Source organism: Patiria miniata, unplaced genomic scaffold (genome assembly GCF_015706575.1).
Source record: "Patiria miniata isolate m_02_andy unplaced genomic scaffold, ASM1570657v1 HiC_scaffold_7, whole genome shotgun sequence".
NCBI classification, from domain to species: domain Eukaryota; kingdom Metazoa; phylum Echinodermata; class Asteroidea; order Valvatida; family Asterinidae; genus Patiria; species Patiria miniata.
This window is the reverse complement of record NW_024037074.1, coordinates 9,683,947-9,708,984: the sequence shown is the minus strand read 5'-3', so window position 1 is coordinate 9,708,984 and position 25,038 is coordinate 9,683,947. Positions and strand designations below refer to the sequence as shown.

Sequence of the window (25,038 nt, the reverse complement as noted above, 5' to 3'; positions counted from 1 at the left end):
CAAAAGTTGCTAAATCATGTTTTGAATTGTTTTGAATTGCAGCTATACGCGATGTTGCACACTGATCCGACGAATTATAGCAACTGCGCGTGCCTGTGAGTCGTGCCAATGCTTGCGCGCGCTGCGCCGAATAACAAAACGATCTACTAATTTAAATTTTCCTACGGTGTTTCTTAAGACGCACCGTTGGAAATGCCTTCTTTCGTTGATTTCTTCAAAATGAGAGTTTGTCAGAAAGAATAATTTCACAGGGAGTTTAGTCCACTTACTATCTTTCAACCAGTATGTTTTTTCAACAATAATTACACCAGTTACTTTTTTGGATAGCTGCAAATGATGGACTCTGGCTTTAAATGTATACATGTGCTGTACATGTACAGCAAAATTATATATGTACATTAAACTTTGTACATGTACTTCGTATCCCATATGGTTAAACTGTGCATCTGTGTTCTGTACATCTTAATAAAAGGTGGTGTGGTACATATTCACAGGAAACAGACACACTTTGTTCTTTTCATAGTCTGTGAGCCCAAAAAAAGAGAAAACAGATTTATCTTCAACCTCAAGAAGAACTCGATAAGAAGATTGTTTGTAATGAGTGCTGATGTGGACATGGACGGTACCAATATGCATCAATACAATGGGCATATTGCGCTCAACGGAGTGTATCAAGAAAACAATCCAATAAAATAGCACTAGTAGCTAAATCCAAAAATAAATTTATGAACGCGTCCACTGTCTGTCAGCATGGTTGTATCTTATTGGATATTGATACGCGAGTAACTCTGCAGTCATGGATGACTGAATACCATTAGTTTCAAAACAGATGGCAATAACCATCTCAACCAAAGTTGGGCAGATTCTGAGCAGAGATGAACTGTCCAAACAGTGCACTGTGGATTGTGTGTTGGAAGGGGAGACCCGCTCAGTTCACAGGGATGCACATTGCTGGGCCCGATCATGCCACCATAACATCAATCGGCAAAAGATGGTTTTGTACCTTCTGTCTTGAATTCAGTGGAGCTCAGTCATCGGGCATGCAACTGGGAATTCACAAAAAAAGAGGAAATTCAAATCTTTCCAACGGTTGGAAAGTGTTTTTCTATTTTCAATGGCACACATGGGAAGTCAAAAAAGAGGAAATCAGCTGATCCGAGGAAAAGTTGCATGCCTGAGTTATCCATGACTGCAGGAATCCATGATTGCAGGGCCAGTTCATGCCATCGTACGTAATCATACTTCCTCAACAAAAGATGGTTTTCCATCTTCTGTTTTGAACTCAATGGAGGTCAGTCATCAATTACTGCAGGGATGCAAATAAGGAACCCGGTATCATGTACGGAAAGCTGGTACACCACCCTTTCAAAATGCAACCGCACTGACAATAATGTGGTGCTAAGGTTTCAAAGCGCTTTACAATTATTATCCCTGATCGTGCATCAGGAATGAGACCATTTTCCTGTAGCAGCTCGAGATCCGCGCAATGTGGACTGTACCTTCACAGGTACCCATGTATACTCCTGGGTGGAGAGAGGCAATTGTAGTGAAGTGTCTTGCCCAAGAGCACAAGCACCATGTTCCCCATCGGGGTTCAAACCCACGTACCACGGCACATGAGTTGAACACCGTAACCACTGGACCACACCGCCCCATGTTAAAGTTCACAATTTCATTTGTTGATTACCTTGTCATATTGTACAGACCTGAATCCACATGCTACAGGATATAACATTGATGTTTCTATGGATAACAAAGCAGACTAAAGATTCCAGTTTTTCCGAAGCTGTATGTACAAATGTAGTTCAACTTCTCTTACAATGTTCAATCAACTTCAATTGTATTGTTAATATTTTCACAACAGGAATTTAAGCTATGTAGCATTTTTCTACAGGCATGATTTAGAAGAATTAACGAAACTAATTACATGTAGCTTACCTGATTTTTACACATTTACTTGCTCTGTAGTACCAAGGACATATTGGCAACATTTTTTTTTTTTAAGTTTTCATTTCAATTGGGCCTTGGATATGCTTTTAAGTTTTGACAAAGCATCAGTTAACTGTCATATAGACAATTAGTGCAGGATCTTTGTTTCTGAAAGGAACAAACCATACATATAAATTAAACCGCAAATGCACACAGACGAGAAGACATATGTTCCCATTTCTGTGGATCGAGCCCTACTGATTACTATCATCCAAAAACAATTAGTATTTATCCCAAAAGCAACCGAGCAAATTACTATCAAAAAGTTTATTCGGATTAAACATCATACTGGTACCCCATGAAATTATTCCATCTGGCTTGCTGTCATTTGGAAGAAATCAAGAAATGTAGGTGATTTCCAAAGATCAGTCATTTGACTGACCTTTGGAAATAAAGAGTAATGAAATTGTGTTTCGTGATCAAAAGGTTGTGCATGGTTTTTTCACGGTTTTCTCGAAAAGTGTAATATAGGTAGGATAGGTTTTGAACATTCTTCTTTGGATTTTGTGTGGTGATATTGGAAACGAACAATTACATGAAAAGCAAATGATTCTATAGGAGGGCACATGCCGTCTGGTTAATATTTTCTGATGCCAGGAACATCTCAAGAATTGAGGTATTCCACGGGGATGTGACACGTTTGAAGTGGGAAGACATATGTTCCCACTTTGAACAGAGTTGTTGCGAACCACTAAGTTGGGACATGCACAAAGCCCACTTGCATATGTCCCAACTGAAAACAACTGTGTTGCACCATAGAGAAAGGACATGTCTCTGTGGTTGCACATGGGAAGCTGTTTTCTCAGCTGCAACATTTTTAACGAATTGGAACTGGAACATTCAAAGAGTTTAGACATCTCCAAATCTTCCCGCCAAATACGGTGCAGATAAACCACTCGCGTTTATTATTCTGTTGAAGTTGTTGACTTCAGAGGCTAGTTTCATAGACAGATGTGTCGCCACCCAAGGTTTCTGCCCTATTTTCAACTGGGTCCACAGGAGGACTCAGCTTGTTGTAAACATTGCCAGAGGTGTGAAGCTTGGCCTTATTTGGGGGTCTGAATCTGTTCAACTTGGAGTAGGCTTCCCCGTTTTTTTTGCGGGCTTTGGGTCCTGCTACAGGTACGTTGCACCTTTGGAGGGAGCCAAAATGTTGTTGGGGGACAATGGGGGGTCTCTTCTCCAAAGCCCCGTCAGATAGGCGATGCTTGGTTGAGAGTGAGCCGGCCATGAGACCCTTCCTGGTACGAACTTTGATGGCACTCTGGTAGCCTTCCTTCGTTCTGTGTTTCCTGTCCTCCTCGTCTGATGATGAATCGTCTTGTGTGAGCTGTGTCAGTGAGTCGGGAATTGTGTCCGGAGTACCTCTGCCTGGACCAAGGGGTGCTTGTTGGGCTTCCTTTGGATGGGATGGGATTCCAGTGAAGTCATTCACCTCAAAATACTGGGGGAGGGTTATCTTACAACCGGGTGATTGCAGGAGATTGCTCTCGGAGACTGACAACCGGTTATCAGGAGACCTTGCCCTGGATGGGGTGTCTGTCAGTTCCTCGTAGACATGGATACGGGATAAGTGTGGGTTTGAGGGGGTCTTGGGTGCCTTGTCTTTTCCTGTAGTTGTAGACTCCCACTTGGGGATTGCTGCTATGTTGGATGCTGCAGTTGGAGAGTGGAGGTAAGACTCGTTTCTCCACTCCTCCGGACTTGTGGGAGCCCCAGTGGCCGTGGCTCCATCCTTATCACCCTTTGCAATCACAAGATGGAAACTGCCTGGGGTTTGTCCACCCTCAGAGCCGCTGCGTGGAACTCCCAGGAGTTCAGGCTGACTTGTCGGCCCCTCGTTTGACAGGGAGGCCTCTGGACCTTTCCTACCCTTCTGCGGATCGCTGTAGAGCCGAGGAAGATTCTTTGGCAATTGGGGGCCAGGTGCAACGCCGGCTGACTGGGATCTGTCCCTCAGGCTTTCTGAAGTCGGATCTTTCACTGGGCTTGGCCAAGCAAAGTCGTCCTCTGATATGTTGGTCAACTGGCAAATCACAGAGTCCAGACTTTCGGTGGCGGGCTTTACATTAATTAAAAAGAGGAGGGACTGGCCTTAAAAATGAACTTTCATCACTGTTAGGGTATAATTAGAAGGCAGATTTTGCAAAATTATACTCTGGTGTAATATGTACAAACAACCAGGGAGTCAGACTCATTTATCTTCAATGTACCTAGCCAACATGAACATAGTGTGCTCTTTTAAGGCAACTGTGGATGTCTTCACACATGTATACTGCTTTATGGCTCTCTTGGTACACATGTCAACTTTGGACACGAAATGTCCGTTTCAGTATGGTAAAAAACATGTACACGAAGTTGAATCATTATTAATACACAAGTGTGATGCATAATTTTAATGTGCTTATACACACAAGGTAAATAGGACAGCCTACTAAAACAGAGCAACAGTACGTTGGAATAAGGGACACTCCTAGTTGTGCATCAGACTGTAATGTTTGCAAAAAATGAACACATTCCTTTGTAGGCCTAAAAGTTACATGCACCATTTTACACCTGGACTTCGGGACACTGTTGTCATTTATCCCATAGGCCTACTTTGTATAGCTCAGAGTATGAGCGCCCTCTTTGATATCAGAGACCAACACTGTGAATTTACATTATTAAAACTTTTGCTCTTTCTTGCAGAAAGTTATACTTGAGAAAATAAACTACAAACACATGGTTACCTGCATCTTGGTGGTTTCGAAGGATCTATCCGATTCGGCGGTCTGCTGGCTGTGCTCACCATATCTAGATTCGTTTTGGTGTTCAACAACTGGTGGAGTTGTAGGGACAGGACCTGGAGTTGGGATATTAACAATTGGCACACTTTCCAGCAATGGTCATTAAAAGGTCACGTTAACCCTATAAGTGTCTGGTGTACTGTGTGTTATCTCTGACGGAATGTTGTAGCACCAACAATGTTTCCACTTTTCATTTACAAGTTACTGTATACGTCTATTCAAAGACCCCTCTGTTATTATGAAACTTGGATAATTTCCCAATACATAATGTCCAAACTCGGGGTTTTCATGCAAAATGCATCACTGTGTGTGTGATATGGACAATAATTGTGTGGTAGATAGTGTACTTAATCTTCAAGCAGACTGGAGACCTAAATCCTGATTGGTTGATTCCCAGATATGTCCGCCCCAACTAATTTACTAGTTCCCATAGGGAAGTGTCCAAAAGAAAAGAAAACTTACAAAAACTCCAGGAAGGCATGCTAATTATAATCAGACAAGATATTGTCATAATGTGATCATTCTTTAAAAATTCCGTTATGGAAAGATTCCCAAATCTGGTCATCACAAATTTTTCCCTTCAGTGACCTATCAGCAATCAGAAAGTGATATGTCTAAAAAAGAGTCAAATTTAGCAGGGAAAATATATAAGTATTTACTGAGAAAATACTTAGAAATTTTCAGACCAGTCTGGGGTATGTGCACAGGGTGATTAAAAAAAAAAAAAAATAGGCCTAGGCCTAATGGTTTATTTTAGTTTTGGTCATCTTACTGCATATTGCCGCCACGGGTTCAGGTAGCATAAGAGTGGTCCCATCCTCACGGTCAGAACCGTACAGTGTTGCAGATCTACAAAAAAAAAAACACCACAAGGTTTGCTCCGTACGAACAATTCGGGTGTAACTTTGCAGTGTATAAAATCTATTGGGAAATACCGTTTACAGAATTTAGAAATGTCAGTTCGAAATTCAAAAATTCGTAAATAATTTTCAACAATGATATCGATGACGAGCCTCGGGATATGGCGACAAAAAGTTGCGCCACATATTTGCTTACTGCATTCCCGACCTGCAACTATTTGAAAAACATTTGACGAGTCAAAAAAATATGTAATTTGCGGGGTTTTTTTTAGGGGATATGGATGGCATGCTGAAGTACTCACCTGTACCGTTTTGGCTGTCAAATCGAAATCGCGCGCCACGAGCATGCACGTGTTATTCGTGGTTGTTATGTACATCTATAGAGGGCGTCTTTCATTATGTGTAAATGCTGTGATCATTTGCATATTTAGTTACACCTTGGTTTGCAACATAACACAGATTTAAGCCTAATAAGTGACGGCTATATATTTCATTCTACCTGCGGGCGACATAAAATACTAACAATAATATATTTCATACAGCCGTATACATTTTTAGACAGTTTTTGTTGATTACTTAGTGTTTTAAAAAAAAATATTATTTCTGTCTTAATAGTATCCGTACTAAAGCCTGTCAACCAACAGTTTGCAACACACGGACAACAGCTTCTTATTTTATATAGCAAAGGAAAAGTCCGAGTGAACACCTCTAATCCAAAGCCAGCGATAATTTCATTCATTATTTTACTGTGAAAAAAGCGACATTTTACTCACGTCGCCTCTTGCAACTCGACCCCAATGCGATCCCGACGGTTGACCGTGTAGGTTTTCACGTACGTGCGCCTGCAGCACATGCGGTCCAAGCTAATGGATATCGTGGGGATGAGGATGAAAATCACCAAGGCAACCACGACCCAGAACCCGATGAAAATGAAGGTTTTGAGTCCTTGGATCCACTCGTCGTTGGAACTTGGAGAGCCTTTTGTCGACACAAATGCTAAAATTTAAGAAGAAAGTACAATTAATTGGTAATAAACATTTTATCGATTTTTTTTTTACATTCATGCAAAAAACAAGATCAGTTCACATTTATTTCCATTCTGCACAGGACAATTGAAATACATGTATACAATAAATAACAATATATAAGGAAATATATATCTTGTATAGAGATGCATATAATAACTAATTTCAATTAATTATTATTAGGTGAAGTAAAAAAAAAACATGTTTCTCGTCCCCGCCTGCTTCCTTTTTGGAGGCCGCCTGGAATTTTTTATATTTTTTATTTTTGAAAAATGCAGTAAAAAACACCGAAAAAGTCCACAAATTAATCGGAAAATAAATTGTAGACCAATACAAGTCTAAATGACACTGTAAATATGTTCAGTTCTCTTGTCCAACTGATCTTTCATTTTAAAAGTGTCTTTGAACAGTGGAAACACCAACGGTTGCAGGAAATTTTTAAATGGCGGCCATCTTGAAACAAATTTAAAAAAAAAAGGGAAAAAAGCCCCACTTCCTCCTTTTTTTTCAAAAACCCGGACGAGAAACATGTTTTTTTTATTCGGCCTTATTGAAAATACATACTGAGCGAAATGATGAGAAAAATCAGACACAACAGACAAACAGATATGCAGAATGACAAAATTGACGGATGACACAAATAAACTGTTAAGACATACTGATAAGAAACAATGTAGGCCTACATATTGCTGACAAAATGAAGCAAATATACATAAATACAGTAAACAAGACTGAGAAAATGAATTTAGGCCTTAAGACCGCAAATTACACAAAGGCCGCAAACAAAGTAAGATTATTGTTTCGGTGGAAAATTCATGAAATTTGGTGAAGGCCCGACCACCGCCATTTGGGGGATGGGAGGCGTTGATAACCTTTGGAGCATGTACCCACTGGGATAGGTGTTATTGGCCATTTTTACGAGGCTACACATTCGGCATCATGATCACATACCTGGTACAGATGTCCCGTTAAGTGTAGAGTTGCCGTCTGTGGAGCTTTCCGGTGTAGTGATATTCAAAAATATCGTCGAATTCCTGCGCACAAGCAAAAAGAACCACTTGTTCAAAGCAGAATCAAATAAAATAGCAACAGTCACAAATTCCACATGTAATTTTGAGTTAAAAGCGCATTTCATGTTAGGGTTCAGAATCATTACACGATACCCTCCCTATTCCATAACTTGTTTGGGGGACATTACGAAGCCCTTCATATGTTTCGTAGCAGGGGCGGATCAAAATAGACTCATAGGCGTCGCAAAGGCGGGGGATGCAAGGGGGGGCACTTGCTCCCCGGAACCCCCCCCCCCCCCCGGAAAAAAAAACAGGACAAAGCAAAGGACAACATAAAAACACGAGGAGCGAAGTTAGTAATGTGTTAATATAATTGGCGCCTCACAATCGCTATACTATAGTACCGGTATAGCATCACCCTCCTGTCAGGGTGACTTGAAAAAAAACACCGCGCGTAATTTTGAACCACCACCCCCCCCCCCCCAAAAAAAATCCTGGCGACGGCTAAAAAGAATAATTTCAACGCCCCTTTTTTGTATGTGTCAGTCATTTTCAAATGCAGCATTTTCGAAAAAGGTCAGGATCAAAACCGTGCATGCGCAAGTAGTGATTTAGGTCAGTTTATTTTAGTTTTTATAATAGTACATGTATAATTATTGAAACATGTTCATTCAGAGAATATTATGGCAGGAATTTGGTTGAAAACCTACTCAGTGGTAGTGTCCGTAATGTCCGCAGTTACGGTGGGAGTTTCCGTTGCAGAGGTGTTCAAAACTTCCACACACAGAGTCCAAGTTAGGATGACCAGCAGAACTGAGAAATGCGTCTTCATCTTGGACTACAAGTCTTCAAACCTTGGTATGTGAAAAACTTAACAAGCGTGTCCACAAAAAAGTGTCCTTCCTTCATTTTTTTTCAAATGAACCACACAGGGAAACTGACAAGGTGAATTATAACATTGAAAAGTTGAACAAAGAAATTGACTGGAGCGGGGCTTGAATCTGCGACCTCCGGATTACCGTTCTGGTGCTCTTACCAACTGAGCTATCCAGCCCTATGTTAGCTGTTCCCCAATTGGTCAATATATTTGTTCATGGGGCGCTAGTCAGAAGCCATAAACCAGTATGCCATACAGCCAGGGATCACGCCCATAATTAGTCACCATACAGACCTTGGAAATAACAAACGGGGATCACTCAGGAGGGACACGGTTTTTCCCTTCATTTTTTTCCCTTCAAAATCAATCCAATAACAATTTCATGTTATTGTTTTACCGGTATGTACATTGAAACTAAAACTTGGGCACTTATTATGAAAAAGGAAGCTGGTTGTCTTTTCCTTTCACAAACTTGATAAAGACGATCTCAGAATTCGAATAAATTTTGGGCTTTGGGAACTATATTCTTTCGTCTGAATCTTCGGCAAGGATATTTATTGCATTCGAGGCTCGAGCGGGGAACATCGATTCTTTAAAGCATGGGAACTCCAACTTTATGGAGCGATTTAAACAAATACATTTTTGGTGTGAAAGAATCATGCGAAATGAATTCGATTGATGTATTTTTATGACATGGTTTATAATTTCCTCCCTACCGTATCAAAATAACGTATTTTGATTCACACGACTAAAATCACATTGGCAAAACCCATAATCGAAGAATAACACATACAAACCTTTTAAAAAGCTGAAGGGTTTTTTTTAATGTCAATCATCATATCCTCCAGTTTTCAAAGTAAAAATACGGTGTCAAGAACACGAGTCGTAAAACTATCTTTAACACTTAATAACGAAACATTACAATCTTACCTTAATCTAGCAGATGCGTTGACTTGCAGCTCAAGTTAATTAATGCAACGCCCAAGGGACAAAAACACACAAGAGCCAGAAACAATAGAACGTCGCTCTTTATTGGAAAGTGAAACATGATGTGACAAGTTGACGCCCGTGACACAGTGGCACTGTGATTGAAATGCAAAAGGAAGGTTCTATTTTTAGCGTGTTACACTTTCAAATTTGACCCAAACAAGGAAACACAATGGTAATTGGAAACATGAATTAATCAGGCACGTAGAGCGGTTCAAAGATAAATCATGCAATTAATATTTCCTCTTGAATGTATGTGGCAGCTGTAAACATAAAAGAAGACTATTTGTTTCAAGAGTAAGAACACTTTCGTATTCTACAGGGCGTCCTGAAAAAAAAATGGTGCATGTGTGTAAACCCTTCCATTTTTACTGCGGATGTTTACACCATCTTCAAGGTAATAGATTAAGCTTGAGAATACCGTTTGTTTAATTGAGATTGCTTTTGTAAATCCAAAGATATGTTTGAATAACGGCAAAGCCAAGAAACCCATTTTGTGCCACTTTATGTGAAGCAGTTAAAATCGGTATAGTCCTTGTCTAAAACCAAATCACTTTTACCGTTAGTGATTTTAACATTTTTAAGCACATTTTTAAGCAGAGTGTGAAATTTTTATTTATATTTCATTGAAGTTTTAAAGAAGTGAACCTGTCTGTACTATTAAATTGTTTCGACATAAGAACAAGACCCTATATTGTCGTGTGAATGGAATGTTTGTCTTGCACCCATAGGGATCATCTTATCAAAAGAGCCATACTGGTATTGTCTGATCTTTGAAGCACTCGCTTCCTAAAAGTGGCACAGAATGTTTTTTTTTTGGCTTTGCGGTTATTCAAACATATCTCTGGATTTACAAAAACAACCTTAATTAAACAGACGATATTCTCAAGCTAAATCTGTAACCTTGAAGATTGTGTAAACATTTGCAGTAAATTCCGGTTGTAAATTGGCGAAAATGGCGGGCTTTACATGCACCATTATTTTCAGGAAACCTAAGTGATTCAGGAAATTTAAAGAATATGAAAAACAAGATTTTGGACCCCTAAATGTTTCATTCAATCAAATACGAATCACGTAAGATCCCATTTTTACTGATACCTTTATTGTCTGATGATTTACTGATATTGTCTGATGATATTTATTGCAAACTTTTATAAAATACCTTTTGAAAACCGTCTTCTCATAACAATATCGTGAGAAATAACGCAACCAAAATAGGTTATGTTATGTCGATATGAAATCTCTCGTTTCTAGGTTTACATTTCAAACTGCACTTCCTCAATAACACTGATGGAGCAGTGCGTGTAAATTATTAAGAAAAAGAAAGGGAAAGTTCGATGATGTTACTTCTCGTTTCGAGTGTTATTGTTATTTTGAGGAAGTACTGGCGAAATATGGTCGGATAGATAGATGGAACAAAAACAATGCTTTTTCTCTTATGGATGAAGCACAGTACTTTAATTGTGTGTATAAAGTGAATAAGGAGGCCTTGTTTTGTTTCTTATTGTGTGCTGGATCGATAAAGTACACACATATATGTTTATGCATTGCATGTACATGTATTAGGAAAAGAGACGCTGTCAAAGCATGGAGACTAGAAAGCACTCTGAGAGTACATATCTCGGCCAAGGCTAAACAATTCCCCGCCATATTGACAGAACACCCCAAAGAAATACTCGCATAAATGGTGAAGAATCCCTAAAAAAACAACCTTGTATCCAGACCCAGATCCGGATTACTTCCAAAATCGAATCGATTTGTACATGTACTTGTACCAAGGACCACCCCTAATAAAAATTGTCATGCAAATCCATCCATAACTTGAGTTATCTTGTTAACCGACAAACCAATCAACCAACCAACCAACACATGCCGATGAAAGCATAACCTCCTCGGCGGAGGCAATAATGTAACAAAGAATGGAATAGTTGAACAAATAATGAAAAATTAAAAAAAAATTCACATCGGGACGGTTTACTGCAGAACACAATAAACACACTCACACCAAACTGAAAGAACTAAAAGAAACAAAAATGGGCAAATAATTTTTTTCGGCATAATACAATATAAAATAATTGGTTTATTATTTCATTCGGGTTGGGGGTATCAAGAAATAACACAAGACAGACAACAAAATGGCGGAAAGGTAAAGACCACTACTTCATTTCATACTGACTTGGAGGAATAAATGCGTAAAAGAATGACGACCCTTAAAATCAGCTAAAAACAGACAATCACTTCTGAGGTTCACATGTTGGGGAAGTTTCTTTCCATACCATTTGACCTTAACTACTTCCATCAGATGAAAGGAACGGAACTACTGGTAAATACAGTAAGCTTAACCTAAAATTTACAACAAAGGAGTATTACATGTCTGTACATAATGTATGCAACATCTTTGGCTAAGAATAGATAAGAATTATATCGCGAATAAATTATTATATCTATGTATATTCATGTGTACTTGATGCACTGGAAATATAGACTGTGTTCCAGTTAACGTGGGAATGCTCGACAGTACATACTGACGGGCCCATAGGATTCAAAATACATATACAATACAAGCACAATATGCACTGTAGAAATAAACATATCTTGTGACTCCACACTACAGTCGAAAATAAAACTGTTGTTTTCTGTCGGGATTAGCCATATTATGTTTCCTACCAATGGACAAGTGTTTGATTCCAGAACTGATTCCCAGATATTTTTGTTTCAAATTTGTGTGACGCAAAGATATTTTGGGGTTTTGTAAAAACAAACAGGAAAATTACTTTTATGGCAAGCATTGCTGGAATTAAGAATTAAAAACAAGGGTGTGGGCGAGGTAGGGGCGGGGAGGGCTCATAATCGAAACACTGGCGCTTAGAAATGGCTATATACATCAATTTACACAATAAACAGCCAATAATGTGACCCTTACAGACTTGATAGAAATCCATTCAGATTTCTCCCTATGGATACCTATAAACGCCTTGCACGGAGCGCCCTCAATGAGAACAGGTTTTGTCATTTAAATTCTGTGACAACGAGAGTGCAATGCATTTATTCACGTGTTGCTCATCATAGAGGAACAAAGCCCTGTCCTCAGATGCAAGGTGTCAATTGGATGTTTTTAAAATTGTCTTTCTGTTGACTTGAGCATTATTGGTATTATGCTTAAAAACTAAAAGCTTAATTGTACTACTTGTTTTTATGAATGAATCTTGTAATTCCTCACAGCACCAGGGCGTTGCAAGTGGTCCATGGAGTCTTAAGGCCTGTAAATCTGGGTCAAATTTTCCCTTTTTTCTGTTTGGGATATCGGACAGAATATTTTTTTTATTTTATAACACCATTCTGATTTATGCAACATCTCTGTTATTTAATAAATACAGTAGGTTACTTCCCATATACATGTAGTATGCCCTTGCTTTGGAAACTTATTATGTGACTCTTATATCAGACATTTCATGAGAAAATTCCTCCAATTAATTATTTTTTTTATAAAGTCCCTAGAAACTCAGACATTTTTTCTTAAGTACTGTACATGTTTATTTACAGAAAAAAAATAACGATTTTTTGTTTACGAACAAGTTGAGAATTTACTGAATTTTTACAAATAAAAAATTAAATTATTTTGTTTTAAGAAAAGATGAATACAATTGTCTAGAGTAATTTTGGATTATGAGTTGAGAAAAAGTACAATTGTTTTATTTACATGGTGAATCTACAAAATGTACAAGCGTGTGCAAATTCCTGAAAACATCTGACTTGCTTAAAACTACAAAGGCATAGTATTATTATGGTACATGTGGTTTTATATACAATGGCCTTTTTTTTGTAATAAATGTACATTTTGATTGTGAGGGTGCTCTTTTTAAAACTGTTGGAGTGCAAAAAGTCATTGTTATATTTTTTAATTTAAAACAGTTTTTCAGACTTTTGCGGAAAAAAAAAAAAGCTGGTGACAACTATTCTAAACCTGGGATCAACCCTCTGACAATGCATTGACTTTATGGAACTATACCAAGATGGCTGCAGTGATAATTTAGCAGTTATAGCACGAACACTGTACAGCTCTGAATATAGTTTCAATCTGTACAGTCATTACTTTAAAATACAACTATATTTATATAGTGTGCATGGACATACACCTACTTGATTAATGGCACTCTAAGGTTGCAAGTACACTTGGGAGAAAACAAAAGAACTTTTTCCACTGTTTTTCTTAAACATAAGACTCCTCTGTGAATTCCACATGGTCCAGTTCATCCAGGAAGCCGATGGAGTGACGCTTGGCTGTGAGGTACCGCCAGTCCTTGCGAGACTTTTCGACAGCCTGTTCCGTCTCCTTGCATGTGGCCATCCCGTTAATGGGGTCCGTGCTTAGGAAGTAGTCCTGCATGGTGCTCTTGGCCTTGGGCGACAGACCTTCCGGGTCAGCTTGGACTGACTGGGCCGGGGGCGAGAAGGAAAAATTTGCAGAACGGGCACTGATGTTTGGGGACATTTCTGAGCCCGTGGAGATGGCCGAGTCGACAGAGTCAATCCTGGTTGCCTTCGCGTGGAGTTTGTCTTCGTCCACACTTTTGGAGCGAGTGAAGGTTCTGACAGACTGAGTGGCAGTTTTGTCTGAGGTGCCGTTTGACAGTGAGTTGTGATGAGAGCGGGGAGATTGAGAGGTTAGTGTCGCCTCTTGACCGTAGAACAAACGGGGATGAGGGGAATCCTCATCGTTCTGAGCTGTCCTCTTGTCACTGAGTGTCCTCTGAATACCCGCAGCCACTGCATTTGCAAAGGACTGGGTTCTACCATCAGCCCTGGCTGAGCGGTCGCTGGTTGTGCGTCGGACCTGCTTGACCTCTTTGTTCTGCAGGCCACCGGGGCTGAACTGACGCAGGCTGTCAATGTCCACAGTGTTATCATCGCTGGATTCCGAGTCAGAGATGTGGAAGATGATGCCACTCTCAATGATGGGAGGGGTCCTAGTAGGCGACTTGGAGTAGGGAGAGCTAGGCAGGCGACAAACTGGCTGCGATCGGGAGATGTTGCAGGATTGGGTGTTGGCGCCAGTTCGTCTCCTTCGTGGTTGGGGCTCCTCACTGTCGAAGACAGGAACGTCTGGTTTGTCAAGAGCTTGAGACTGATGCTGCAGATGAGCTAGACGATGCATGGTCTCTTGGTAGGAAGGAGGGCAATCCTGTCTTGGACTTTCTTGAAAGGATGACCGGATCCTTTGTTTGGAGCCACCATGACCGTTTCGAGACTCTTCCTCTCTTGAGTCTAGTGATTGGGATTTTTTAATCTGTTCATCGCTCAGTGAGCGGGTCATGCCAGGGTTGCTCCGGCTTGGTGTTGCTCTTTGACTTTCTGGATGTGTACCCCTAGACAAGGAAAGATGCGTCGCATCTCGAGGGAAAAACTCCCTGGGTGGAGTGATTGTCTCTGGATAAGTCACACCCCTTCGGTGGCCATCTGGTGAGAGTTTCCCAGGAGGTCTTGTAGAGGATATGCGAGGGCGCCGTGACCGTTGATTGGGGAGGGGGGACGATCTGTTCTCCAGGAAAGCATGCCGTGGAATGGCCTCTTTTGCTGATCCCCCTGCCATGTCCACATAACCTGGGAAAAGCCTCTCAGAAGACTCAGAGGCGAGACCTTCTGAAGAGGATGTTGATGGAGTGCTGCGCTTGGTGGATGGGACCTTTTTGTGGAAAACGTTCAGTGGGTTGTAGAACTTGGCCGGCATGGATATCCGCCTCTGCTTGTGTTTCTGAGCCAGAGGGTTCTTATCCGACGTGGGTGAGCTGCTGGGATGTCCCATAATATCCATACTTGCCATGAGTGAGTTGGCAGAAGAGGAGTTGACTGACACGATTTCTGCCTCAGCCTGCTGGGACTTCTGTGATTTCAGGTAGTCCTGCCGCCTTTTGTCAAGTGTTTTCTTCAAGCCGTCACCTTCAGGACCAGATTCCTCATCTGGCAGCAGATCACTGAAGAGCTTGAAGCTGCACTCTTCATTTAATGTCCGGATCATTTGGACGGTCTCCTCACTCAGTTCCACTTCATTGTCTGAGCCCTCGGGGCTGTTTTCCTCGGAGGTTGCCAAGGAAAGGGACTTGGTGAGGATGTAGCGATTCCTGGGCATATTGGTGTTGGGCTCCGACACCCTTCTCACATGGGCTATGTCCGGCCGCAAGTACGACGGCTCCACACACACCCCGTCTCCCTTCTCCAGGGATGAGGAGCTTCTCACATGCTTCATGCTCGCTGCAGGACTTGGGCTGCTACTCTGACCATGTCGTTCCTTGGCATCTACCCCAGAATCTGTGGTGTCTGTGGTGTCTGACTCGGGATACAGCTGATTGTCGCTAGATGTGAGCCCAGAATCTCGGCTCAGAGTGGATGGGGACAGGACTGGTAGGGTGCTGGGCCAGCCCTCAATGCCAGATAGTTCCCGGTCGATGCTATCGATGGAGGAATCATCTCGCTTCATTCCGCTTGCCTCCACTGAGCCGTGCAGACTGTCAGAGTCCCCGCTCGAATCACGTCGATTTGGCTCTAGTCTCTTGACAGGAGGTCCTCCAAACAAATCCAGGATGTCTTCACCAAAGATCTCTAGGGCATTGTCCACCATAAACTTGACAATTTGGGGAACTTTCTCAGTTGCTTGGACCTGCAAGATGAAGTTAAAAAAAACTTGTCTTAGTGTTACGCACAAGAGATCTCAGGGCACAGTTTCAGAAAGCAGGATGGACTCAAGTCAACTCAATTATCATGTCCCTTAGCAAGACACACTGCAACAATGACGAGCAGCAATTCTTCATACTTGAGAAAAGGGAATAACACTACGAACCAGTGTAGATCAGGAAGATAAGGTTATCACTAATACTGCCAATTTTTTGTTAATTTTTTTTTCCCAAATCAGCTCCTCCCCAGCTACAGCTTCAACAAAAATTCACCCACCTGAGCAGTGGATCCGCTTGAGCTAGGAGCCCACAGCATACTCGGTGAGCAGCAGACAGCCTGGTTGTAGGAGTTCATGTTGTTCTCGTCGCTGCGCTGGTTGACATGGTACATGATGCATACCAGGTGGCGCAGCACGTTGCGATGACTTGCAGGGATGTTGTTTACAACCCTATGAGGGGAAAGTAATGACATTAATTATTGTACAAGTTTGTTTTGTTTTCTAGTCCAATGTATTTAATCATTGAGTGTTTATGTTTGTGTGTTTTCCAATTTCATTTTTTCTTTGTACTTTCATGTCAAGGTTCCAAAACCACTCATTAGTCACTCACAAGGAATAGGAGCCACTTACGATTTGATGGCATTTATCCTCTGCTCCACCCCTTCAACGTTATTGGTGTTGAGCCAGTTCTCGTACAAAACGTTGTACATGACGCCATTGGGCACGTTGCGCAGGAAGTCCTTCAGCAGTGCGGCGGCAACTGTGATGGGCACCTCCTCGAACGAGACGCTCTCGCCGGAGCACAGCTTGGCCTTGAGCTCCCTCGTCACCCGGGCATTGGCCGACTTGCGGAAGATGCCTGTGGTGAAGGGCCCGTTGTGGTAGATGGTGGCCAGTAGGTCTAGGATGGGGGTGGGCAGGGCATTGTCCTGGCAGAGGACGGGGAGGGGAATGCCAAACAACCTGGAGGGGCAGGAAGAAAGATTGGAAAAACCACGTTACAAAATAAATAGTGTGGATAACAAAATATATCAGATCTTACATTTGGACGTAAGACACAGTCAACTGTTACAATATTTTTAATACCAATGTTATCAATAAATTTATTTATGTATTATTATAATGTTTTAGGAAAGCCTCCCGAAAAATTCACTGTGGACTGAATATGCAGCCTTCCGTTGACAAAAGATATGACCATTAATTTGTATATATATATATATATATATATTTTAAATTTTGATGCGTTTATGAATAACTTACTTGGAGTTTGGTGAGAGGGGAGGTGAGAAGGCATCAGGCAAGTCCCCTTTGCTTGAGATGCCCTTCTTGAAGGACAGCTTGAAGTGCGTCTTGCGACCTTTCTTCAGTCGCTTGCTCTGCGTTGGGAACACTGAGGTATCTGCAAGGAAATTCACAAATGTGAGCAATAAGCAGTTGAGACAGTCCCAAGTCAATCCAAAGCCCCTCCCAAATCAAAAGCCAATCACAAGTACGGTCACGAGTATGAAACTTTGAAAATGCCCTCGTCGCAATAAATTTAACAGCTTGAAACTCAAGGACTAGTGACTGATTGGTGACTTACCAACACTGATGCCGAGATGGCAGTTTCCCTTCCTGCGTAGGAAGAACTGACACTTGTGCTGCTTGAGTGACGTCTCATCGATGGCGGCAGAGGCAGTGGCATCATCCTCTCCTGGCAACAAGAGGTCTCCGTAGCTTTGCTTAGAGAGAGCCTCATGGAGATGGCTCATCTTGATGGCGTAGGGGATTTCATGGCCTAGATTGTGGATGGGGAAACACAAACAGAGACGGTGTTTTATATACATGTACAAACTTAAAAGACAAACTTTAAAATTAGAATTGATCATAAAATGAATTAACAGATCTCTGTAGCTAAACCTCGAGAGGGTTTCTGCAGATTGCTCATCCTGTTAGCTTAGAGGATCTTAATGGCCTACATTAAGAGGTGGAGTCAGGAAATACTGCCCTAAGCCTGGAAGCAAAGAATCTTGCTAACATTTGCTGAGCAATACTTTCTGCATAGTAGCTTCATGCATTCAGGGCCTCACTTACCGATGAGAGGATAGGCCAGTGAGTCCTTGCCAGACTGCACCCAGAGTCCATAGTCCTCGGGCTTAGCGTTGTCCAAGGTGAACTGCTGAAGACACGTCCGCAGTGTCTCATCCACCGTCTCCGTGTTGCCAACCTGGATGGTGCGGCTGTGCACGGACCCCGTACCCTGAGACTCCTTGTTCAGGACCTTCAGGTTGACGTACTTGGGTTCTTCCCGCTCACGCTGGGCCGTTATATTCCTATCAAGAGAGGAGAGGAGAAGATTATGAAAATTGGTTCACCATACCATGCTATGCTTGATCAAAAATCATTGTCTGACGTTGGATGTGAACCCAAGACCTGTGGACTTCAGATCCAAGCAGTCTCTAACATGAGCTATCCAGAGCAGCTTTTGTTGCATTCTCCACTTGTCACAATGAACATGAAAGAGTGGTTTGGCGGAATGTGGTGTGCAGGAATACATTACTATACATGAACGTGTAAGATAAAGCAAGCTGAAAAAGTATACTCAGAATCAAGCTTTCAGAGTTGACGAGTAGAAGATAAATCATTATGCCATTCAACTGTGCGAAGACAGAGAAGTTGACCTCATATTTCAAACTGGGTCACTTTACGAAACCCAAACAAAGTGCCACAATACCTCTTGAACCGTGTCATACTAATTATACCACCAACAACCCCCATTAATCCCAGACCTTTGGCACTGGGCAACAGACTCGCACACCAACCAAAATCACTACATTCAGGTATTTTTTTTTCTGTGACAAACATAGACCCCTAAGACCATTCTTGACACCAATTTGTGGTTTTGCATCACCAAAATCCAACCTGGGAGATGTAAATTGAGGTGATTTACTCCACTAAAGGAGAAGATCCTTGGAAGTAAAAAAAAAACATGGCCTAGCATAAATCGCACCTAGTGAGACATTTATGGCGATAATTAAGCTATAAAACTGGATGGGGTTGGATATAAAGGTCAAAGGTCCCAGATATAAATATTTTGTGCCTGAGCTTTGGTAAACCTCAAGTCATTCACCTTCAAGGGGAAACAAATTGAGGTTGTCAACAATTGTGTGATTATTCACAAAAATTGTGAATTCAGAGGGGCTTTTACGGAGAATGAATGTCAGGAACAGCATGAACACTGGAAGTCATGGTTAACATGCACGTCAGAGAGCGTCCAGTGTTTTGAAATGATGAACTTTATATCAATCTGTGTACTTTTCTGTTTACTGCCAGAATTTTTTGGGTGAGAAAAACTTCAGTCTTTTATTATCCTCTTCACAACATTGATTGAGAGTTGCAATGGTTTCCTTCAAATATCCAATATCAGTTCCTAAATTTAAATCTGAGTTGACGTCCCTTGTCCTTCCTTGCACAGAAATCCTACCACTATCGTAAGCTCTTTTGGCACTAGACAAATCTTGGGGTTGACGCGGGGTTGACATAGGGTTGAAAACATGCAGCGTTTCACACTTGAGGAATTTCAACCATGCGTCAACCCTGCGTCAACCCCCGAGATTAATTTCGCCCCCTGGTTAAACTCAACCCTGCTCCAGACCAGGGTTGAGATTTTCAACCCGGGTTGAAATTCTTGCCAGGGATAAAAAAAAGTAGTAACTGAGCCTGATAAGCTTGATTTGCATGATACAAGTGTGAAATTCTGCAGGGTTGAACACGGGGTTGAAAAATTCAAAAACTCAACCTGGGCCCGCACTGGGTTCGCCCAGGGTTGAGTAGCTTAATGGTCGTTTGTGACACCAAATACCCATAACATAAGCACTCTAGCTGTTTATGTACTGTACCCATAGGCCTATATTTATCTCAAGTGTTAACAACTTTACAGAATAATGTCAGAATAAAAGAGTAGCACTGTGTCATTAAGACATCAGTTATGTAGACACATCAATCATTGCGGAATAGAAAAACATTTTGGAAGAAAGGGACCTGTTTGTGATCCACAGTAGCGCTTCAATAAAAAAAAAAATACAAAGTAACGGAGCAAAGGTTAACGATGAAGCAAAGCTGTGGATGAGGGTAATAAAGGCAGGGCCAGCTGGGGTGTCAGGCTAAACTTTGGACAAGGTGGAATTAATCATTGTCTAACTGAACAGCTTTTTGACAGAATCTTTTCTCTCTGAATTGACTTTGACTGTCCGGATGATGCTATCTGCTGAAAATCTGTTGGCAGACGGGGTGGCGTTTTTGTGTAAATTTGTGGCTTTTATATTTAAAGAAGTGTAACAATTCGATTGTGTGTGACAAAGGATTGTGTGCGAAGAAAGTTGAGATTTTTATGGTTTTATTGTAATCCTTTTAAAGAGAAAATAAGTGAAGCGAATTAAATGTTCTGCAATGTAAAAGAATACATAAAACAAAGATTTTGTACACAGTGCAAATGCACAAGATGACAAAAATGGAGAACTGCTAAACGACGTGGCAAGAACAAGTGTCAGGAAAAAGAAAAATTGATTCAGTCTGTCTTTATGGAAATTCCTGCTCTGCATTGTATCCTATCATTCCCGAATTCTTCTAAATTCAAAAGGTTTTGGAAGAACCATGGCACTTGATGCACCTTTTACCGGGTATGTTTGAAAGTCTGTCTTCCAGTGATTCATCCATTTTATCAGGTCTAACAATGTGACCCCCATTCTTGTAAAGGTCTGATGTCCTGAAAACGTAGAGTTATGTTACATGATATGAACACGTGCTTCAGTTCATGTTATAATGACACCCATCAATCATGTCTAGACAAAAGGAATGTGGAAATTTCCTTCAAAATAAAAGGAGAGACATTTTGATAAATTTAGTAAGATTGCAAAGGAATGCGTTGACTCCCTCAAAACATTTCTCATTAATCTTATCTGTAAGACAATCTACAATATTTCCCTCCAAAATTTCTTCTGATTTCTTCATTTTTAAATTTTTTTTATTTTCTACTTATTTATTTATTGATTTGTTCGATAGTTTGTTTGTTTACTTCTTTATTGGTTCTTTTTTGTTTTCCTTAATGTTCATGTACTTGTTTTTTTTGGGTCATATTTGTTTGTAAGATTTGTCCTGGTCGAATAAATAATAATAATAATAATAATAATAATAAACTCTGCCATGCTAGCCTTATAACAGGTGTAAGTATCAAAGCACTTTGCTTTAAAACAAGAAAATCTAAGGCAGCTAGTGTTAATTTTGAAGCATGGTGACGTAGTGGTCGGAGTGGCTAATGTCTACTCACTTTTGCAAGGCCTGCCACCAGAGTTCTTTCTCCTCGGCTGAGCTGAAGGTCCAGACGCTGTTTGTGACTGGCCAGCCGACCACGAAGGACCGGTCGGCAGGCTTGTTGATCTCAATCACGTCGTTGATGCACGTGGCCAGCCAGAGCTCGCTGACGCGGATCCGGTGCTTGACGCGGAACGTCGTGCAGGATTTGCTGTGTGAGGAGTCAGAAAAGAAAGGAACCAACTATGACTAACTTGTTCTTCCCTCGACCTACTCCAGTGGTGCAGTGCAGTGGGAGTCTACAAGGAAATACTTGCACTGCACATGTTGCCTTAGAGAAAGCCATTATTCAGGTATTATCCCCAAACTAACAGGATTTAACATGCTTTAAGGGTTTCACACAATAGCTTTATGATTCTGATAATGCCCTTAAGATATCTTTATGTTCCGAAGTAAACAAATTGCGATAGAATATTTTTCTTCACTTCTCTTCCGAGTTTCAAAGCAAATGAAACAAACTTCCACAGATTTACATTCTGAAAATCCTGAACATCCTAAAAAGGGACATAAAAATGGCACATACATCTGATAAAGAACAGTTTGTACAATGTAGTTCCATAGACAAATATACATAAAAGTTGACATCCCGTTTTCTCATAAAATTAGTTCCTTTATTCATTTTAGTCAGCCACGAAACAGTTTCCTTACTTTGGTTTAGCTATGATGACCACATCATTGAAGAGGAACACGTATCGGCTCTGGGCCTGGACCCCACCGGTCACCTGAACGGCGCCCTCCATGACGTACACACGGTTGTTGTTGTTGCTGCTGCTGCTGCTGCTGCTCAACGCATTGTTGTTTGTGGCGACGTCAAGCGCCGGCAGCTCACTGGAGGTGGGGGTGCTGCCAGGTCTGAAGAAAATCAAACAAAAATTGCAAATTAATTAAGACTAATATGGTAAACGAGTACATCGGTATTTGTTAATTTTGTAAATATTGAAAGAGAGAATAAAGAGTTTAAAGACCAAGACCAATAGGCTTATGGATATTTTTGGATACATCTTAACATCAGGGGAATTAGGCTACATTAACTAATTTGCTGGTATGTGTTGCTTTCCTTTGCAACACATACCCGTAAGTTGGGAAAGTTGCGAAGGGGAGCAGGCAGCCTGCTGCTGCAATTAGGTTAAGAGAGGACGCAAGTCTAGGGGTACTGTCAAAGTTATCCAGTTGAAACAGAAAAAATACTTGCTGAGAGTGACACTTACTCCGTGCTGCTGGTAACTGAAGTCTTAGATTTAGACATAGTTGCCCAATAATCAAGCAAAAACAAGATCAATCCAGAGAAATTGTGGTAAAAATATCCAGTCAGATGACCACTGCACTTTAGATGAGTGCCGTTAAATGCCTGATATCAGAGCATATCTGAGGCTGTCACTTTCCGAATATTTTCAACAGTGTGCTGGCGAGTTCACAACATTCCACAGGCAACGAGAACGAAAATTCTGACGATCTGTTCCTCTGAAAACTAACGCAATCTTTGTTTATGACATGGGCTTGATGTCATGAATTCCAGACGATATCTTAACTACGCATTGCAGTACGCAATAAGCATTCACTGATGTGCGAAATCCAACTCGTTCAACCACAATCGATTGCGAACATCCCGCAGAATATGCGCACATCGACACAGACGACCAACTTCATTCAAGACCCAATTTTCCAATGATTAAAAGCTGCGACAATATAAAAAAAGAATCGGCATTTTGATTGTTTGCTTGAGGGGCTCTGTCCACACCAACTCAGCGCATCGCTGGCTTGGGGCACACAGTTGACACAAGGGGAGCAGACAATAACTTGGCATGTTTGCGCAGCGCAGTTTCTCCGGTGCCGTTAGAGTAGTGACCCGCATATGGAGAGGACAGAACAAAAACCCAGGCGAGAACACTGATCAAGGTCCAGAATTTTTTTCTTCACAGAGCAGAGGACCCTTTTGACAAGTGGTATGAATCTCGACTGCCGCTGAGAAGGTGCACAAAGTGGACAAAAAATAAGTCAATTTATCTGCGTCACTTCACGCCGCAGGTGTATTTTAAAACCAATACATGGGTTGATTTTGCCATGCCATAATGTGGCATGGCATCATCAATTGTTGGCGAATGATTTCTGACAAACTTCAAATGGCGTGAAGTGACATCAGTACTGGTCTGACTGATCACCGTCTGTGCCAATGTAAACAAATGAGTGTCTGACTGCCCCCCCCCCCCAAAAAAAACTGAACATGATTATATTTCACATTGGTCGCTCCATAGAGCTAGGAGTAGAAACCTAGGGTTCTCAGCCCCAGAGCAAAGTAAGTGTCTATGGTATATGTTTGTATTTTCCTAAAAACACCCCTAACAATAACCATTTATTTTGTTCTATAAACATTCGTAGGTAAAACACCTCTACAATAGAACTTCCCACTCCCAGACTCCACATTTCAAAAGGGATTCTTTAAAAAATCCTGAAATCAGAAAAAATCCTGACAAAAAATTCCCGACAAAAAATTCCGACAAATCTCATCCATGGTACATACCGTATGTGTGTGCGCGTGTTGGTAAAAAAAAAAATCAGACCTCATAAAAATTGAGCTTATAGACCATTATCATGTTGCAGCCCTTTGATTTTTTCCCATTCAAATCAATGTAACCAAAGCGAGGCTGGAAGGGAAAATAGTCTGGTTCCGTTTTGCACAAAAAAAGTATCATTCGGTACTGTTATTGGATACAGGGAACATGACTGAAATGGTGGCAGCATGATAAAGGTCTATACCCACAGAGAGATAACAGTTCCTGATTCTGACTGCAGCCGCACACAAAGCAACCACAAAAAAACTTTCTGCTCAGAAGTTGCAGAAAATATAGGCCAGTGGAACTTCAAGCCCACACACAGAGACCAATCACATTTGTTTCTCTTTGCACAATCCTTGCCCTTTATCTAACACAACCTGTTCCATCTCCCAACTGAAAATAATGGATTGCTGTATCAAATCTCTCCCAGATAGGACGGCAGAAACAAATTCCACGACTCCCAAAGGGCAAAACTCTTCCCCTTAAGATATATCTGGGGGTCTCAGTTGCAATGTATATTTACAGTTCAATGATATACTGGCATTTTCTAACTAATGCTTACTGACACAATGTTGTTCAGAAATTCCTCCCACAGGCTTCAAACACCAAAGAAAATTACCCTCAAATCTTCAAAAAAAAAGAAAGACAGAAGAGGAATGGATTTGTGGTCTGTGGCTTCACTAATAAATAAGTTTTGTGATTGTTTACGAAGTGACCCCAAGGTTTATTGTTTTATAACCCACCACTTCTGCACTGTGGATCACAGTCATTCAGATTTTGTCCCCCAAAGTTTTAGCTGGTGCTTAGGGATAGCGCCCTCTTGTGACAGGTTTATCAGACCATGACTTGCCTTCTTGTCAAACTTTTAGTAAATTGAGTTAGACATTTTGACAAGTTCTACACCAGTGTTACATTATTATTGTGAATAGTTGAAAT

At 41.1% G+C, this 25,038-nt stretch overlaps 2 protein-coding genes across 4 annotated transcripts in view; both read right to left on the bottom strand.

Moving 5' to 3' along the window:
• Positions 1-1,758: 1,758 nt before the first annotated feature.
• LOC119718841 lies at positions 1,759-9,920 on the bottom strand. The gene is made up of 6 exons (XM_038188261.1): positions 8,381-9,920; positions 7,612-7,694; positions 6,409-6,631; positions 5,548-5,624; positions 4,719-4,831; positions 1,759-4,051 (listed from the first exon to the last, which is right to left on the bottom strand). Exons 1-6 carry the CDS (start codon positions 8,500-8,502, stop codon positions 2,918-2,920), a joined length of 1,752 nt encoding a protein of 583 aa, XP_038044189.1. The 5' UTR covers positions 8,503-9,920; the 3' UTR covers positions 1,759-2,917.
• A 1,653-nt stretch (positions 9,921-11,573) lies between these two features.
• The window catches only part of LOC119718840, a 60,211-nt gene continuing 46,746 nt past the window's right edge, over positions 11,574-25,038 (bottom strand). For all 3 annotated transcript variants that reach the window (XM_038188258.1, XM_038188259.1, XM_038188260.1), the window contains exons 5-12: positions 22,199-22,402; positions 21,507-21,701; positions 18,275-18,513; positions 17,784-17,978; positions 17,462-17,600; positions 16,832-17,164; positions 16,480-16,651; positions 11,574-16,189 (exon numbers count right to left, since the gene is read on the bottom strand). In XM_038188258.1, coding sequence (XP_038044186.1) covers positions 13,745-16,189; positions 16,480-16,651; positions 16,832-17,164; positions 17,462-17,600; positions 17,784-17,978; positions 18,275-18,513; positions 21,507-21,701; positions 22,199-22,402 — 3,922 coding nt within the window. In that variant the 3' untranslated portion in view covers positions 11,574-13,744. The remainder of the gene's footprint in view (positions 16,190-16,479; positions 16,652-16,831; positions 17,165-17,461; positions 17,601-17,783; positions 17,979-18,274; positions 18,514-21,506; positions 21,702-22,198; positions 22,403-25,038) is intronic.